The following is a 20,113-nucleotide window of genomic DNA, read 5'->3' on the forward strand; positions in this document are numbered from 1 at the left end:
TTTGAAATCCAATTAGTTAAGTTTGAAATCTAATTAGTTAAGTAATGAAACTAATTAGTTAAGCAATGGGACGATTTAGTTAAATCAATGAAACCAATTAGTTAAGCCTGAAATTTAATTAGTTAAGCAATTGAATCAATTAGTTAAGTTTGAATTTCAATTAGTTAAGTAATGGAACATTTCATTTAAGCAATTGAACGATTTAGTTAAATCAATGAAACCAATTAGTTAAGCCTAGAATTCAATTAGTTAAACAATTGAACCAATTTGTTAAGTTTGAATTTCAATTAGTTAAGAAATAAAACCAATTAGTTAACCAATGAAATCAAATAGTTAAGCAATGAAACGATTTAGTTAAAACAATGAAACTAATTAGTTAAGCCTGAATTTCAATTAGTTAAGAAATGAAACCAATTAGTTAAGCCTGGAATTCAATTAGTTAAACAATTGAACCAATTAGTTAAGTTTGAATTTCAATTAGTTAAGAAATAAAACCAATTAGTTAACCACTGAAATCAAATAGTTAAGCAATGGAACAATTTAGTTAAAACAATGAAACTAATTAGTTAAGCCTGAAATTCAATTAGTTAAGTTTGAAATCCAATTAGTTAAGTAATGGAATATATTAGTTAACCAATGGAACGATTTAGTTAAAGCAATAGAACCAATTATTAAGCAATAAAACAATTTAGTTAAAGCAATGTAACAAATTAAGATTTTCTGAGTTTTAGTTAAGATTTTTCAAGTTTTAGTTATGGTTTTGGAAGAGTTAGGATTTCAAAAAAAAAAAAAAAAAGTTCAATTACATACTTTTAGTTATAAAAAAGTATTAGTTAATTTTTTTTGAGCTTTAGTTAAGATTTCAGTGGATTTAGTTTCGTTATTTTGCGTTTTAGTTAATTTTTTTTTGAATTTTAGTCAAGATTTTTGAAGTTTTAGTTAAGATTTTTTAGTATTAGTTATTATTTGAGAAGTTGTAGTTACATAGGATTTTTTGAGTAGCATCAGAATTCCTCTAATTGTGAATTACAAGTGTGTGATATTTACATCAATTGTTTGATTGACATTGAGAGGCGAGCACCTCCTTCTCTCTGCAAGGGTACGTACAACGGTATGAGTGTATATGTTCATCTATTAAACAAAATCTCACAAATTTAGAAAACTGACATCAAAGACACTAATAATTTATTACTTATAACCGAAAATAAAATGCAAACACTATATTTCATAACTAAATATAAAAAAATATAACTAAAAGAAAAATCTATACAAAAAAACTATTGGAGTACATATTTTTTTGCAATCCACATAAATACAAATACATCGAGGCTTATGACTCCATTCCTCACTCCGACTTCTTCATTGCCGCCTAATTCGCCATGATATCTGGTGGCAGCATCGAGTCTATTTGGTAGCACGGTGGAAGCGAATCCACCAGGGATGGGTGGCGAGACTGAAGAAATTAACCATGGCAACATCAAATTCAATCAACGAATTCAAATTTAAAACCACAACCACCGCAACGAATCAGAGGCAAATGAAAATTCTAAAATAAAAAACCCTAAATCAGCACAATTGATTAGTTCAGCGTGATTGTCAAACCCGGTCTTTTCTACACGCGTCGTAAGGCGGTCTAACCGAAAAGTTTCTCATCAACTTTTATACCCCATCAATTTTAAATAAGTTGACAGAAAGTACAAGTCACAGATCATCTAACTTATTTAACATTGATGGGTTATAAAAGTTGACTTATTCAGATATAATAAAAAAGTTGACTTGTTTTTTTGCGAACAACCCAAAGATTGACTTAATTCCATCCATTTTCCAAAAATATATAGATAAAAGAGGAATTTAGAAAACATGTACTCACCCATCCAACCGCCATTTCCTCCATTCTCTTGAGTATTCTCCTCCTTGTTTTTCTCCGCAAATTATTAGGTGCACCCGGTTGCGTGTAGCTCTACACGCAACCGGGTTAAAACTACGTCGTTTTGATATTTTTGCCAAAAAAAAAATTAATGTAAAATCACATAACTAACTTCCCCCCAAAACCACGCATATCATGGTTACTTTACAAAAACAATCAGTTATTTTTATTGATTAAAAAAAGTCAAAGATTCTATTAATATTTTAACAAATCTTTACAAAAACAATTAGTTACTTTTATTTGCATTTAAATCTTTAACAATTTACATTGTTTTATTTGCGGTTTTTTCATACTCCATATTTCTCGTATCATGTATTAAATTAATATGGAGTAGAAATACAATACATGTGTAAAGAAATATAAAAAACAAATCGTAAAACAAAAATACATTGAAGGTGTAAAAGTACATGATATGACAAAAAAAACATACATTTAACCAAAAGCACATAACTAAGACCAAAAACACATTACTATATATAAAAGTACATCTTACTTCACATGTAAGTACATATTTACAACTACAATCACATAACTATGACCAAAAAAACATTATTTCACATAAAAGTACATATTTACAACTACAAGCACATAACTAGGAAGAAAAGCACATGTTCAATTGGAAAAGGAAAACAACACAAAATAGGACAAATTCTAATTACTGGTTGATAAACACTACGTCTGCCATTGATTAAGATGCACGTCTGTTCTTGGGTGGAAAGAAAACCCATGACCAATTAATAATAGATAAAATTATCAAAAGCTGTCAAAATAAATGAAATTAACAATTAAATTACACATGAAAAGAACATCAATACACACTTACTTGAATAAATGAAGATTAACACATACGTAATTTACGAATTTGAGCAACTGTGTCACCTAATTTGCGATTTTCGGAGATGGAGATGTTCTTTATTTTGGTTTTCCTCTTTTGACGACATCAACGAGGATTCTAATTGATTCTCTAAATCTTTTTCCTTTTCTATTGACTTTTTATTTGGCAGTTTTTTAAATTTAAAAATTCTATCCTAATATAACTGTCAAAAGATACCAAAATATCTGAAAAGTATTTTTGTGTTATTAATTTTTTTTTTGGTAAAAAACTATCAAAACGACGTAGTTTTGACCCGGTTGCGTGTAGAACTACACGCAACCGGGTGTACCTTCTACTAATTGTTTTTCTCAACCCTTCATCCTTAAAATCATTTTCTCATAAAAAAAGGAGTGAAACCCCATCAATTTTTTCTAGTTAAATGTTCATCCTCCTCAAATAGTTTCTCTATCGTGCAACCATGGAGTTTTATAATTAAAACCAAAACCCCAAAACTTTCATTTTCAAGTTCATATTTGTGTTTTATTTTATTGTGAGAGATAAATCATCTCTCCACCGTTCCACCATATATAAAGCCCAAATTTTATGGGGGATTTTTATGCTCTATAAACTATTTTTTATTTATTTTGTATTAACATCATATTCAATTCCTCTCTATTTCCTTTCTGTCTTCCTCTTCTTTAAACTACCCTCTTCCTTTCTTAATCCAAGTCAGATCTAGAATTTTAATAAAGAAATAAAATTTCACCTCTTCTTTGGACGGATAAAGATTTAGATTTGATGTAATTATTAATTAATAAAGAAAAGCATTTGAGAAATAATGAAGTTGGAAAATTAAGAAATTAGGTTCCAATCGTAGCTATAATAGAAGAAAAAGAGCATAAAGGAGGAATGGATATTAGAGGAACATGAAAAAGGTTGGGGCAAAGTTTTGTTTCGGTGTTTATTCATCAATCCGCTGAGTGAAAAAGCTCCTCTATCCAGCTTTTTGGAAATCGGAGTTTTGGGACCAAATCACTATTCAAATCCGCTCACAACCAAACACATGAATTAGCAAATTAACCTCTAATAGTACTCCAATCCACTATGAACCAAATAGAGTCAATAATAAGACAAAGTAGTTATTTTTTTTTTGAGGGAAAGAGATAGTGCATTCATTAATTGTGGGACAAATTGTCCATGAGTACATACGGATATATCACACTAGGGCAGTGGTTTACCCATACTTGTTCAACTCCTAACGGCACCACTCTAGCTTAATGATGTGCAACAAAATTACCATCTCTTCTCACGTGAGACCAGTGAACAAAATCTAAATGGGAACTGACAAACAGGACGTCTTCAAGAATACCATCAAGGTCCGAGAAGTGGATCGCAGCTTTGGAGAGCCTGTTGATCACTACATGGCTGTCACCTTCAATCACTATTCTGTCCATGCCATACTTCCTGGCGAGCTGAACCGCGAACAGAGCTGCTTTGCATTCGGCAATTTCAGCTGGCCATCTACCCCTCATCCTCCTCGATCCCGCCAGCACCACCTCTCCTTCAGCATTGCGGGCCACGACACCCAGGCCAACCCACCCCTCTTCCCCCAAGTGGGCATCAAAGTTGAGCTTGATGAATCCCGGACTTGGGGGGTGCCACACTTTCGGGCTGCGTTGAGGTGGTTTGCGGATGCCCCAATATATTCGGGTAGTATACTTGTCAAAATCCTCTACCAATCGACGGGTGCGGTCAAGAACCACAAGGTGGGGAACATCTCTGTTGTTGAAAACCTTGTCATTCCTTCTATTCCAAATGTACCACAGTAATGCCGCCCCCATTTGCCTCTTCTTTTCTGGTTTCGAACTCCAAGTATCATAGAGGACTTTAAAGTCCGTGAAACCATCAGCGCATACTAGCTCCTTCGCAACCACTTTCCACCCAAAGGTCCTTCACTGCTGGGCACTCGAACAGGGCGTGACACATAGTTTCTTGTGTGTCGGAACACCATGGGCAGGAGTCCGCCTCCGCCATGTGTCTGGCCTTCAAGAGAGCCCGCACCGGTAGGGTGCCCGTACAGGCCCGCCATAGGAAATGCCTCACCTTGGGGGTAGTCCCAAGCTTCCAAACATTGACCCAAGCTTGATGAACCAAATCAAAATTGCACGACTTCCCGATCATATAGGCGTTCTTTACCACGTACTCACCGTCCATGGAGAAAGCCCAGGAAAGGCGGTCCGGTGGAGCTCGGATACTTAGCGGGATTGCCATAATGCACTTAGAGTCATGCTCGTTAAAGTTTGCCGATATGAGTTCGAAGTCCCATTCCTTCGTTACGGGATCAATAAAGTCAGCAACACTCGTTATATCAGCAACTTTTGGTGCCGTGATTTTGCTCCCATGCTCGTCAGAGACCCATGGGTCATTCCATACATCAACCGAGAAACCATTCCCTATCCTCCAAATAAGGCCTTCCTTGACGAGAGCCTTTGAACCCCATATACTTTTCCATGAAAAACTGCCCGCATAGCCAAGGTAGGAGGAAAGGAAGTCCCCATTGGGGTAGTATTTTCCTTGCATAACTCGGCTTAGCAGGGACTCGGGGTGGGACATCAAACGCCAGGCTTGTCGTCCAAGCAAGGCTTCGTTAAACACTGCTAAGTCTCGGAAGCCCATGCCCCCAATGCACTTGGGGTTGCACAAAGATGACCAGCTACACCAATGCACTTTCGCCTGGTTATTCGAACTTCCCCACCAGAATTTTGATAACATTGAGCGGATGTCGTCGAGAATTCCCAAAGGAATTTTGTACACCCCCATAATGTAGGAAGGGATAGCCTGGATCACGGCTTTAATCAAGATTTCCTTCCCCGCCTTTGATAACAGTTTCTCTTTCCACCCTTGGAGCTTTTTCCATATTCTATCTTTCAATGCCGCAAAAACAGACTTTTTCGATCGACCAATAATCGTCGGGATACCAAGGTACTTTCCGTGTTCATTCACTAGCCTCATATTTAGTAACCTCACGAGCTCTTCTTGCACCGCCACATCCACTCCTTTGCTACAGGATACCTCCGACTTTTCGGTATTGATTTTCTGACCAGAGGCTGCTTCGTAAACATTGAGTAACTCAATAATCTTGGAACACTCCTGTCGGTTGGCCCTGGCAAACAATAAACTGTCATCTGCAAAGAAAAGGTGAGAGATTACCGGACCACGCCTACTAGCCCGGGCACCGTGGATTAGCCCATCATCCACCGCCTTCCTCAACAGTAAAGAAAGAGCATCCGCAATGATAATAAATAAATATGGGGACAGGGGGTCCCCCTGACGGAGGCCTCTAGAAGGGGTCACGCTGCCACAAACGTTGCCGTTAACCACAAAGGAGTAACTCACTGTAGACACGCAACTCATTACCATCTTCACCCAAGCTTCCGCAAACCCCATTTTTAGTAATAAGCGCTCCAAGAACGACCACTCCACCCTATCATACGCCTTGCTCATGTCGAGCTTGAGAGCAATTGTGCCTTTCTTACCCTTGCTTCTCTTCTTCATAGTATGGAATAGCTCAAGAGCAATGAGAGCATTGTCTGTTATTAGGCGACCTGGCACAAAGGCACTTTGATTTTCCGAGATAACCCCCGGGAGGATAGACTTTAATCTCATTACAATAGCTTTTGAGGCAATTTTGTACATGACGTTACACAGGGCAATTGGACGAAACTCGGACATTAGCTTTGGGGATTTGACTTTGGGGATCAAAACAATATTTGTATTATTTACCTCTCTGGGAGAAATGTAGCCATGAAGAATGCCGCTAACATAGCTCGAAACCTCATCCCCCACAATGTGCCAAAACTTTTGGTAAAAGATGGCATGAATTCCGTCCGGACCCGGGGCTTTGCAAGGGTGCATTTCATTAAGGGCTGCGAATATTTCCTCCTTGGAGTAGGGCTGGAGCAGCGAAGCATTAACCTCCGATGTGATCAACAACGGCATTGCCTCTAGGACCTCGCTGCAGGCTGCCTCAGAAGGTGGTTGAGCAGTGAACAAGTTCTCATAGAAATGTTGGATAATCCCTTCAAACTCGTCCTTCTCAATGCACCATGTCCCGTTCGAATCTGTTAGCCCTTTAATCTCATTCCTCCGCTTCCGCTGCGATGCTTTATGGTGAAAGTAACTTGTATTGCGGTCACCATCTTTAATCTCGGCCGAGCGGGATCGCAAGTACCAGTGAGCTTCCTGTATATTATATAACTCCTCAAGCTCCTTTTCTATCGCCGAACTCTCCTGGATATAAGTCTCCGATATTGGTTGGTTTTGGACCACCTTTAGTGCCTTCTCCAGTTTGTCTATCTTCTTGCCAAAATTGGAAAACTTGTCCCCACTCCAACATTGAAGGGCACCCAGCGTCCTCTCCAATCTTTCTCGCATGGTTCCACTGCGTCAACCCAAGCGCTCTCCACAGTAGCTGCACACGAGCCATCCAAGAGCCAAGAAGTCTCAAATTTGAAGGATTTTTTGCCTCGCTTGCGCTTTTTCTTGGGCCGCTTCTGTCTCACTATTATGGGTGAGTGATCAGATTTTATTCTTACCAAGTTCTCAACCACGACATTTGGAAAGAGCGAGCACCATGCTCCATTACCACAGAACTTATTCAATCTTTCTCGTACCATAGATGCCACCGTGCGCCCCCGTTCCCACGTATACCATTGCCCCTCAAAACCTAAGTCACGCAAATCACAATCATATAATATGTCACGGAAGCCCTCAATGGCTCTCCGCTCCGAGTCAGCCCCTCCTTCCTTCTCCTCATAACTCAATATTTCATTAAAGTCTCCTCCCACAAGCAGGGCTCCAGAATAATTCTCGCACAAGTTTCGAAGAAGAAGCCGGGTTTTGTACTTGTCAGCGGTGCCCGGCCAACCATAAATCCCCACAACCTCCACGAAACACCCCCTTCGGTTACCTCTCCACAGATATGGTTTTGCGAGAACGAAACAAGATCAAAAGAAATATCATCAGAATTCCAATAAACACACAATCCACCAGCTTTGCCAATACTACTAACACCAAAGGAACAATTAAAACCTAGTTTTGTCTTATTATTCTCAGCCATTGAACTATTAATCATAGTTTCTGAAACAAAAACTAGCTTAGGGGCATACATTGCACACCACTTTCGTAGTGCATTAACTGCTCGGGGGTTGCCAAGTCCCCGACAGTTCCAACACAGAGTATTCATTGATGTTCCCGGTGTTGGCTCGTGCCAACTCCCGCTACTTGTAAAGAAGAAATTGAAGGCAGGACATCCTCGGAAAATCTTGCTTTCTTGTCACCATCCACCATCATTGAATCACCAGCCACTTCCTCCACTTCGGTTTCTCTATAGCTTCGCTTCCCCCTCTCCTTAACATCGTTTCTTGCAACCTCATCTTGCTTTCCCGCCTGATCTGCTCTAGATATCTTGGTCCATTTCTTGGGTTTTTTCACCGAAGGGTGGTTAGCCACTGGCTTCGATGTGCCTTGGAACAGCTCCACATCCCCAGTCGGCTCGGTCGAGGGCACAGAAGGCTTGAGGACTGCCTCCTTTTGTAGCATAGGCGTGGCTAGGGGGGTTGCCGTCGAAGGTGTAGTGGTCCATCCCTTCTGATTCTGGTCTCCAGCGGACGGATTAGCGGCCAAGGCAAGGGGGTGGTTTTCAAACCCCGGAGGCGGGGATGGCGCCGGACTTTTTGCTGGAGCGAAGAGCAATTTCCTGGCTGCACTTGGCGGTCCCAACCGTACTGCATTTGTGTCATTATAGCTCGGTGGTCGAGGAGCTTTGGAACCTCTCAAACTGTTGACCCACTTCCTCTCCTTGTCCCTGTTTGAGGCAATGTAACGAGGTCGTTTGTGTGGTGAAGCCACCAACCATGGCCCGTACTAGTACACAATAGTCTGGCTCGATCCTCGTTGTGTTTCCAAGAATTGACAGTCCCTATCCGAGTGTCCTAACCGCCCGCAGAAGAAGCACAAATCACCCACTCGTTCATACTTGAGGCCAATCCACTTCTCACCTTTATCACCCCTTCCTCCAGAAGCGACTTTAACCACTCGTCGGAGTGGTTTGTCAATGTCAACTAGCACCTTGATTCTCATGAAGGCCTCCCAACCCAGGGGGTCCGAGTCATCAAACTCGATGAAACCACCTAAATCTTCTCCGATATCATACGCAAAGGAGGGGTTTCTTCTTCCAAAGGGAACGTCCAGGAGGCGGACCCAAAACGGCGATTTGCTGAACACCACCTCTGACGGCTGTTCATCCCCACTTATTTCCTTCATCAACAAAACTTGACCATCGAAGGTCCAAGGTCGTCCTCCCATAACACGCTCTTTATCCGACTCGCAGAAAAACTGGAAGAGAAAGAGATTGGTTTCAACCATACGAATCGCAACGTCCTCTCGTAGCCTCCAGATCGAGCGTAGGGTGTGTTGCATTGCCTCCACGTTAAACGGTCTCCCTGTTAACATCTTCCCGACTAGGGTTAGGGATACCTGTTCTTTGTAACCCTTGTCATGAACATCCTCAAAATTGTTAGGTTATGATACATATGACAATTCATAAATCATGCGGAAAAACCATAAAGCCAGGAAAGCATATTATATTCACATAATCATTTAGCATAGAATTGATGCATACATGTTGTAGCGTGCCTTCCCTAGCTGCGCCCGAACCGAACAAGAACAACTCTTTAGGACTCCAAATGTCGTCCCTCCGTAGATAGTCCACAGTACGTCCGGATCCGCCTCAAGTTAGACCAACTAGAATCGCCCTTAAGGTTACTAGGAATTTCGGCTAGTGTTTGCAAGTGTATGGTTAATTTTATTTCAAAAACTTACCCTTTGAATACTTCAATCGTGTCTGCAAATAATGATCCTAGGCCCTTATTTATAGAGGTATGGAAAAGGAACTGGAATCCTATTAGGATACTAATTAGTTAAACTAGAATCCTAGTAGGACTCTAACTAATTAATTTTATCCTTTTAGGATTAGGAATTTAATCATCAAACAAATCCTATACAATTTAGTTTTCGTATGTGAACACAAACTCTACACGAGCATGACCCACGAGCGTGCAGGCCATGCCCGCGCACAGCCCACACAGCCGCTCGGCCCACGCGAGCCGCAAGCCCACGCGAGCAGCAACACCACTCGCAGCCCATTGCTGCGCGCGCGCAGCGCGCGCTGCCATGGCCTGCTGGGCCTGGCCTTGCGCTGGGCCTGGCGTGGCCTTGGCTGTTCGTGTGGCGCGCTTGGCTTGCTGGGCGATGGCCTGGCTTCGTGCTGGGCCCTCGTCCGGCAGGCCTCGTCCGATGCTTATTCGTACGATACGCTTCCGATTAAATTCCCGGTTCCGGAATTGATTTCCGATACTAACAATATTTAATATTTCCGATTCCGGAATCAATTTCCGTTTCGAACAAATATTTAATATTTCTGTTTCCGGAATTATTTTCCGATTCCGATAATATTTCCGATTCTGACAATATTTCCGTTTCCGGCAATATTTTCGATTCCGGCAATATTTCCATTTCCGATAATATTTTCCGATACGTACCATGTTTCCGTTTCCGGCAACATCTACGACTTGGATAATATTTATATTTCCGATACGATCCATATTTCCGTTTCCGGCAATATCATCGTTTCCGGAGTATTCATTTCTTGCTTGTGACGATCTCAGCTCCCACTGAAACCAAGATCCGTCAATTCCGAATATCCATAGACAGAGTATTTAATGCCATTAAATACTTGATCCGTTTACGTACTATTTGTGTGACCCTACGGGTTCAGTCAAGAGTAAGCTGTGGATTAATATCATTAATTCCACTTGAACTGAAGCGGCCTCTAGCTAGGCATTCAGCTCACTTGATCTCACTGAATTATTAACTTGTTAATTAATACTGAACCGCACTTATTAGACTTAACATAGAATGCATACTTGAACCAAGGGCATTATTTCCTTCAAAAATCACTACCAAACACTGTGTTCTCCTCCTCCGTTAACTTCATCTTCTCCCAATCCTCAATCAAACCTTCTGCCATACTCTTGACTGGTATACTGACGAAAATCTACTCGATTTTGTCGAAGAAACTGTACTCGAAAAACTAGGTTTCCACCCTATAGGACTTGACGGCTTGAAACCCTAGAGAGGGACTTTTTGCACCTAGAGAGAGACATAGTTATTTTGCACCCTACTTTATCAAACCTATAATTGCAAAAGGCTCTATATTTTGAGTTTTTTATGATTAGCTTTTTCACCCAAAATTCTCTTCCAAATCTCTCCTAACCAAACACTTGCAATTAGCTTTTTTAAAAGGTCAAACACCTAATTAACCTCAAGAAGCTCTTTTTCCCTCAAACATCTACTAACCCGTTGACGCCAAAATACTTCATTCAAAAACGCATTCAGTGTTTGTATCTGCACACCAGTACTGTTTTGTGCTACAGACTAGAGAGAACGACAATGGTTGTTTATACAATGCCTGCGAATTGTTTCAATGACTTGAAAGGAAACGAATCAACATCACACAAGTTAAGTGTACAACTAAAAAAAGCTTATGACAAAAGGACAATTAAGTTTGATGATAACTATTTGAATGCGATTCACGCAGCCATGAATATGAAAGGGACTGAATCAGACCTGATGCGGATAGTAATATCTGCATCTGAAATTCATGAGCCATACAATGTACAAACAAATTTAATCGTGGAAGCCTTTACTTTCTGTCACTTTAAAATCAACCAGCAAGGATACAAGACGAAGAGTCCTCCCACGTCTACCCCCGGAGTTCTAAGGCGATACACAGATCCGGGATTTGAAACATTCTTCGGTTGGCTATTTTTAGACCCAGTATTAAAAATGAACCAAGCTTCTTCCAAGTACCCGACAAATTTGAGAGTTCGACCTATGTCATATGCCTGCATGCAAATGTTCCTGGCCATAATCAGTTTATTCTTCTAGACCTAGCATAGTCCCTAGAGGAGGCAAACAAATTTTATTCTTTTAATATAAAATCAAAAGGTTTCCCTTCTATAACTAATCCACAGATCCAGGTTTAAAAGACAAGACATTTAATTTGTAATGGAGGCAATGCCAAATGCAATTCTCATCAAAAAGAAACATAGAGTAGGAAAAGTACTTAATACCTTCTAAATTAGACAGATATAAATGGTGTCAATCGAATAAATTTGTATGTAAATTTGTAAGGAAATCATTCTCTTAGTAATGATAGTTCACTCAAAATTATCTATTTCTTCATAAATTTCCATTACCATTTGTCCCCTTACCCCCGCTTCTTGCGGGAGCCTCTTTGAGGCAATAGGGTAATGATAATGAATGATCCATTACCATTTGTGAAGTGGTATTGGATGAGATTGCAAAGTTATGAAGAAAACCACCAATTTGAAATAAAGGTTTCATTACCATGAACATTGTGATGTTATTTTCTTGCCAAATAACACTTTGATTTATTTCCATTCCTACGATTAATTACCGGCTACCAAAAAGGCAGTTAGGGATTACAATTGCTACCTTGTGTAATTAAATTCATTTTTTCGCCAATGTCATCATAAAAATGACTATTAAGTTCAACTCACAAGAACATAAAAGTTCAAATAAGAGCTATAAGGTTCTATTCATAGAAAAAAATGGTGGATGCGGTTGTGATTGCGGTAACGGTCGCAGTATCGAGAAAAAATAAATAGCTGTTGAGCGAAAATAAATAGCCAACCAAAGAACTTTAGTGTGTTTATATAACTAATATAAGGTACTCACGGTTTGAAAAGGCTGATAATATTACCGTTAGCAACGGCTATTTATTTTCAAGTTTTTGGCAGAAAAAGTATTATCATCCCCTTGTACATGGTGATATCCGTGAAAAATTAATCAGTTAACATTATATGAAAATAAGAGCAGAAGAGGGGAATAATATGAAATTTATAAATCAAATATTCAGATATGTTAGGTATGGATATAATTAATTATTAGAGGCTGAATGGCTATCGAAACTTACCAGAAATTGAAGATTTTCGCTGTTAACGGGTCAGGTGCCCAATAGACGTACTTGAATTACGAATAAACCAACGTTCGATTTGAGATCTAAAATTACGAAAAATTCTCAGACGCCTCAAATTTTGGAAAGACCTTGAATATTTCAGAAAGTTTGGATGAAAAGAACTTGAGTGTGTTTATATAACTAATACTTCCTCTATTTTTATTTATATGACACAATAAGAGTTTTGACACTATTCACACAATCTCATTTGATTTCAATTTGTGATTTATACTAAATAAAAAATATAATCATGTGAGGTCTTGTTTGATTCGTCTCAATAAATGTGTTTTAATTATCAACTTTTTAGAATTTTTTCTTATCCATAATTGAAAATGTTAATGTTTGAAATCGTGCATTGGCAAACGTGACTAAATATTTGTGTCATATAAATAAGAACAGAGGAAGTATAAGGTACTCTCGGTTTGAAAAGGCTGATAATATTACCGTTAGCAACGGCTATTTATTTTCAAGCTTTTGGCAGGAAAAGTTCTACCTTCGGTAGAGTGGGCTGGCCCCTCTCTCTAAAGGGGCGTAAGCACTTCACGCTTGAGCCTCCAAAGAGAAAGATGAACATCCGTTTGATCTTGCCTCCCTTATTCCAACGAGTTCAGTCAAGCACGTTACGAAATTATACTTGAAAAAATATAGCAGTTGGTAACGGTAATATTATGAGCTTTTTCAAACAGAGAGTACCTTATATTAGTTATATAAACACACTCAAGTTCTTTTCATCCAAACTTTCTGAAATATTCGAGGTCTTTCCTAAATTTGAGGCGTCTGAGAATTTTTCGTAATTTTAGATCTCAAATCGAACGTTGGTTTATTCGTAATTCAAGTACGTCTATTGGGAACCTGACCCATTAACAGCGAAAATCTTCAATTTCTGGTAAGTTTCGATAGCCATTCAGCCTCTAATAATTAATTATATCCATACCTAACATATCTGAATATTTGATTTATAAATTTCATATTATTCTCCTCTTCTGCTCTTATTTTCATATTATGTTAACTGATTAATTTTTCACGAGTATCACCATGTACAAGGGGATGATAATATTTTTCCTCCACTCTATTGGCATCCTATTACTTCCCCAAATCTTGTTGAAAAGAGTCCTTAACCATACAACTCCTCTCTCTCCCAAGCATCGCCATACTTCGATAGGTATGCCATCGGGCCTCAATGCCCTCTTGCGTCCCATCTTTTTCAATTCCATTTGAATTATTCGCATAAAATCTAGGTTAACCATACCCCGAGGGATATTTGTATCTCCAATAACGCGCCCTTATCCCCGTTGAACAAGTTATCAAAGTAGAACCTCCATCTATCCTTGATTTCCTTATCTCCGACCAAAACTTTTTGATCAACATCTTTTCCTATTAACTTAAGTATGTTACTTTGTGAACTTAGGTTCAATATCTCCATCCTATATTTCACAATTCAATGAGGTCAATGAGAACAAATTTGTAGCAATCACAACCCGTTTGGTAGCCTCCCTAACCAGTATCAAATTAGCTAGATTAATTAATCGGAATGAATTTGTACTTAATTTTATAAGGAAAATGATAGTAATGGTAATTTAACTCCTAAGGTACTCTCGGTTTTTTAGCAACGACTATTTATTTTCAAGTATAATTTCGTAACGCGCTTGACTGAACTCGTTGGAAGAAGGGAGGCAAGATCAAACGGATGTTCATCTTTCTCTTTGGAGGCTCAAGCGTGAAGTGCTTACGCCTCTTTAGAGAGAGGGGCCAGCCCACTCTACCGAAGGTAGAACTTTTCCTGCCAAAAACCTGAAAATAAATAGCCGTTGCTAACGGTAATATTATCAGCTTTTTCAAACCGAGAGTACTTTATATTAGTTATATAAACACACTCAAGTTCTTTTCATCCAAACTTTCTGAAATATTCAAGGTCTTTCCTAAATTTGAGGCGTCTGAGAATTTTTCGTAATTTTAGATCTCAAATCGAACGTTGGTTTATTCGTAATTCAAGTACGTCTATTGGGCACCTGACCCGTTAACAGCGAAAATCTTCAATTTCTGGTAAATTTCGATAGCCATTCAGCCTCTAATAATTAATTATATCCATGCCTAACATATCTGAATATTTGATTTATAAATTTCATATTATTCCCCTCTTCTGCTCTTATTTTCATATTATGTTAACTGATTAATTTTTCACGGAGTATCACCATGTACAAGGGGATGATAATACTTTTCCTCCACTCTATTGGCATCCTATTATTTCCCCAAATCTTGTTGAAAAGAGTTCTTAACCATACAACCCCATTCTCTCCCAAGCATCTCCAGACTTCAATAGGTATGCCATCGAGCCTCAATGCCCTCTTGCGTCCCACCTTTTTCAATTCCATTTGAATTATTCGCATAAAGTCTAGGTTAACCATACCCCGAGGGATATTTGTATCTCCGATAACGCGCCCTTGATCCCCGTTGAACAAGTTATCAAAGTAGAACCTCCATCTATCCTTGATTTCCTTATCTCCCACCAAAACTTTTTGATCAACATCTTTTACACATTTAATCCTCTCGATGTTTCGCGTCTTTCTATCTCTCATTCGAGCAAGTCTATAGATGTCTTTTTCCCCTTCTTTTGTATCCAATCTTGCGTAAAGATCTTGATTCACCTTTGCTCTAGCCTCTCTTACGGCCTTCTTTGCAGAGGAAGTTAATTAAGTTAACGGAATTAAAGTTTCCCTCAAAAAGGTAAGCGGAGTTAACATCCGTTAGTAACGAAGGGTATCTAGTACATTTTAACAAACATAGGGGATATTTGATGCATTTTTGAAAAAACGAGGGAATTCCATTCATTTTGTCAAAATCCTGGGTCATTTCATGAAATAATCAATGATTTTATACTTTCTCCGTTCCGGAAATATCGCACCATTTGTTTTTTACACTATTCACACTACGACTTTGGCCATTTGTTGTGATTCGTACGTACGAAAATTTTAGTCATGTGAGGTCATGTTAGATTCGTATCGATATAAATTATCTAAATATTATTTTTTTATAATTTTTACTTGTACACGATTTGAGATATCAAAAGTCAAAGTAATGGTTAGATGAGTAAAAGTCAACCATGGTGCAAAATTTTCGGAACGGAGGAAATATATAAATAAAAAGAAATTAAAGGTCAAAGTGTGTGAATAGTTTTTTATAATAAGAGAAACATATATCACTTAGAAAGGCTAATACAAAAAGAAGAGCTAAAACTCTAAAAGAGTGTGCAAGTAGTACAAAAGTCAAAATGGTATTTTGTGGAACCATATTATGGTACTAGGCTGTTGTTAGCAAGCATGTATGGGCTATTGAGTAAAAAAGGACGATTTATGGCCTTATAGGTTAAATGTGTTTATACAGTTTACATTAAATAAAAAGATATGCGGATAGCCTCTCTGCTAGGGTGACCTACAGCCTATTTCTAGTACATGCTCCTTAGCATAGATTTACTCTATGGCTGACTCAAAAACACTAGAGACAGACTGCAGAAGATGGGCATAGTTAGCAATAACTCTCACTGCATTTTTGACAGCACTGAAGATAGTCATCAACATCTGTGAAAGGAATCCACATGTCCTCAAGACTTATGCGAGAAGGAAGAAGGGCTATATGGGTAATATGTATTGTAGTTAGTTGCATGGAAACCGAGAGAATATTTTTGAGGAATATGATAAGTTAGTTATGTGTCAGAATAGAGGGAATGGTGTGAGGTGAGCCAGTAGTTAAATAGAGGAAAAGGGGAAAGTAAGAGCATTGTGAATTGTATTGAGAGAAAGTAGTCTTGGAAGAGAATCCACCTCTCGAAAGTGGAACTATCTTTTGTTTTCCTTGTATTTACTTTATCATATATAAACAACTACTCCGTATTCACCTGTTCTTTCCTAAATTTCTATTTCAAATCCCTATTTTCTTCTATTTTCTGTGTGAAACGGGTGAGTTCATTACAATGCTTCAGAGTGAAGCAATGGCTGAGAATAACTCACAGAAACACTGATCTTGACTACCTCATGAATTGGACTGACAGAAACTGTAAGGCAAGCAGTAAGAAGGGGTTTATATTAATACTAGGCTAATACATATCAAAAAATGTTGCCTTTAAAATAAAGAGTACCTCTGTCTCATTTGATTATTACTCCAATTCAGATGCTTCCTCGGATTCAGACAAGGGCAAAAGAGTGCAGAGCCCAAGCATGTGACCATTAAGACAAACATAATACTCAATGCAATCTTCATAAGCTCCCAACCTGCAACTGGCACTCTGTGGTATCATTTTTGCTTCTTGCATACTCCACAATTTTGCCTTACAATAAGGGCACGCCTCTGTAGGGTGAAGTTCTGCTTTTCTTTTGATCAGCAACTTGCGAACCTTGGACATTGAAAAAGACTTGAACATACCCCTGAAAAATCCAATATCTCCATCTTCCCCTTGGTCAAGATGTTCACAAGGATCCGAGACATACAGAACATCTGATCTGCACTGTGGCAAAAGAAAACTCTTTCCTGATGTTCTTGAGAATCGGGTTCTATATACAAAATGACCAGGGATGTGAATGTTATTGAACAAGCCTCCTTTGGTACAACCTGAACAATAGATAAGCAATTTTCCAAGTGCCCTCCAGCTCCCATCAACACTATGACTACCACTAGAATGCAGATCAATCATCATCTTAGGAGCTCTTGTCTTACAAAACTCTTTCCACAAAACTCTCTTTGCAAAATCATCAAACCATTTACAAGCACAGGAGAAAGCCGCAATCAACTTAGGGTTCCAATTTAATTGCTGGAAAACAAGGAGAATCACGTCCTCTGTTAGATGCCCTTTTGTACAGGCACAACTCGCTGAATGCATACACCGATATTGCTTCGATAAAGGCATGTCTTCTGGACCAATCTGCAACAACACAACAAATCAAAATCTAAAGAAGGGAAGAAACCCCACAAGGCCACAACCTTCATCTTATAATCGCGCTCTTACACCTACACAAACTTCTTCTCCACCACTATGACCCCCTATGCCCAGTAAAAATCACAACAAATGAGGCGAATGGATAAGTACCCAATTCAATCTAGCCAGAAATTCGCACATTTCTTATCAAATGAGTCCAAACTGAGTACCCAATACAAAAATTCAACAAATGGAAGGATAGCCATTTTATTCATAATCATAAATCACAATCCAAAATAAGATCAATGGAAATCAAAGGCTAAAACTTCAACAGAAAAATTGAATTGAATTCTAACAAAATAAATTGAGGTTTAGGAAATCAAAATTCAAATAAAGTCAAAGCTAAATCCAATTGACATTGCATTACATTCATGAACTTAAAAATACAAGAATAAAGGGATTTCCACCATTAAAAACTGAAATAAAACGCAAATTAAAGTAAACCATGAAAATCAAACACAGGGAGAGCAAATATGTGCGGGAAAGAAAATTACCTGAACTTGGTGTTTGAAGTAAGATTTAGATCAAGAATTGAAGGTGAGGAGAGAGAAAAAGGAAGCGGGAAACAAATTGAATTGGGTGATTTTTCAGGTACCGGCGAGTTGAGGAGAGAGAAAAGTTGAGAGAAATGGATTTGATGAGAAGAGTGGAGAGGACGATATTTCGCACCGTTCTTTTCGACCTCCTTGCTTAGTTGCTTACAGAGTACTATTCAATCCGTCCATTTTTATTCTTTACGTTTTTCGTTTATATTGCGTCACTTGTTTGAAGATTTACTTTTATAGTACATACTCTCTCCATTTCTTTTTTACTAGTCTTATATGCGTGCGGGATTATACACAAATTAAAATGATAGATGAATTTATTGTCACAAATCAGACCAAATATTTACTCAAGGTAAAATATGTGAAATGCTTCAATGCGATTCACAAAAGGCTATAAAATCAACTTGACAAGAATTTTGGAACATCTAGACTGGTCAAGGTGATGTTTGCATGAGCCAAAAATAAATATCAAGATTGTTTATATGGCATTATAACAATCAAAGCTCCATAAAAATATGGTATGTCCAAATGGAGGAGTAGAAATCTATTCGATTAATGATAATCACGACTACTTTCCTAAATAGTTTCTAAATGATACTCTCAAATGACTATCACACTAAACAAAGTTGTCAAATCTAAAGATAAGATGTCATAAGGATTGAACTTCGATTCAGTACATCTTTTCAGTATATATATCTAGGGTTGTCAAACCTAGTGGGAATTGGTGTTTACATCAAACGAACTCAAGATTAGATATATGTTTCTTTATTAGCGACTCATAGAAACAAAAGGTATTGATTCTACAACAAATCCGGGAACACATGGTTGTTTCTCTAGAGTAACGTCTTTTAGGAAACCATCATATTTCCAAAAACGCAAGTGGGAGAAATATGACCTCGAAGTCACCTCAAAATAACTTCGAGTCAAGCAACAAACAAATGTAGGATACTTAGGAGCCTTTGGAAGCGCTCCACGCATGAAGTCTTTGGAAAAGCTTCAAGAAGACTTTGGAAGGGCTTCAGGTGAATCCTAATACTCAAAGGACTTGAGTAATGTCTTTATAGACACTAACGTTTGATGTTCAATACCTAGGTAAATCGTATAAGGAATAAAATTCAACCAAGATAGATACATAGATATCTTGTGGAATGAAATTAACCTATGAAGACTTTGGAAGAGCTTTAAGAACATACGACTTACAGGTTAGCTACGACGAATTAAAATTTCCCAATTATGGTTTGAGGCCATTAGAAACATAATTATGGTCCGAGACCATATAAAATGGTTTGAGGCCATTAAATCTGAAATATCTTCATCTTAAAGAATCAAATCTATTATTTAGTTGATTTGCATAAAGGGTTCACTCCCATTGGTTGCAAACATGTTTTCAGAACATACAAAGATGATATTATAAGCAAAGGAAAAGCTATATTGGTGGTTAAAGATTATAAACAACTTCACGACATTGATAATGTTGAAATCTTTTTCACCAAGTCGAAATGCTTGAACTATTTTGGATAAATCTAGCAATCATTGCATATGGCAATTGGAAAACGAAACACCTTTCTCAATTGGACTTGTAGAAAGGAATTATGTACATCACACAATGTAAAAGTTTTGGATGCTAGATAAAAGAGCAAGATTAAGAAATCTATTCATAGATTAAAGCATGCAAGTGAAAATTGGACCATATTTTTCAACAAGGGTATTGAGCAATCATAGATTTATGAAAATATGGATCATCTTATAGATGAAGAGT

The 20,113-nt window shown here is 38.2% G+C and overlaps 1 protein-coding gene across 4 annotated transcripts; it reads right to left on the minus strand.

The window, feature by feature from the left end:
- Positions 1–1,163: 1,163 nt before the first annotated feature.
- LOC110796618 (EID1-like F-box protein 2) lies at positions 1,164–18,530 on the minus strand. 4 transcript variants are annotated; one of them, XM_022001685.2, is made up of 3 exons: positions 18,304–18,529; positions 16,976–17,755; positions 1,164–1,453 (listed from the first exon to the last, which is right to left on the minus strand). In XM_022001685.2, exon 2 carries the CDS (start codon positions 17,738–17,740, stop codon positions 16,994–16,996), a length of 747 nt encoding a protein of 248 aa, XP_021857377.1. In that variant the 5' UTR covers positions 17,741–17,755; positions 18,304–18,529; the 3' UTR covers positions 1,164–1,453; positions 16,976–16,993. The 4 variants fall into 4 exon arrangements, with proteins under 4 accessions (XP_021857377.1, XP_021857376.1, XP_021857378.1 ...); XM_022001684.2 differs by lacking the exon at positions 1,164–1,453 and adding an exon at positions 11,178–11,707 and having other exon boundaries at positions 18,304–18,528; XM_022001686.2 differs by lacking the exon at positions 1,164–1,453 and adding an exon at positions 11,239–11,723 and having other exon boundaries at positions 18,304–18,530.
- Between the last annotated feature and the right edge of the window lie 1,583 nt (positions 18,531–20,113).

This window comes from Spinacia oleracea, chromosome 2, assembly GCF_020520425.1.
Source record: "Spinacia oleracea cultivar Varoflay chromosome 2, BTI_SOV_V1, whole genome shotgun sequence".
In the NCBI taxonomy this organism is placed as follows: domain Eukaryota; kingdom Viridiplantae; phylum Streptophyta; class Magnoliopsida; order Caryophyllales; family Amaranthaceae; genus Spinacia; species Spinacia oleracea.

Bases quoted from the DNA above. Each gene is read 5' to 3' on its own strand.
- LOC110796618 (XM_022001685.2), bottom strand. From the start codon at position 17,740: ATGCCTTTATCGAAGCAATATCGGTGTATGCATTCAGCGAGTTGTGCC.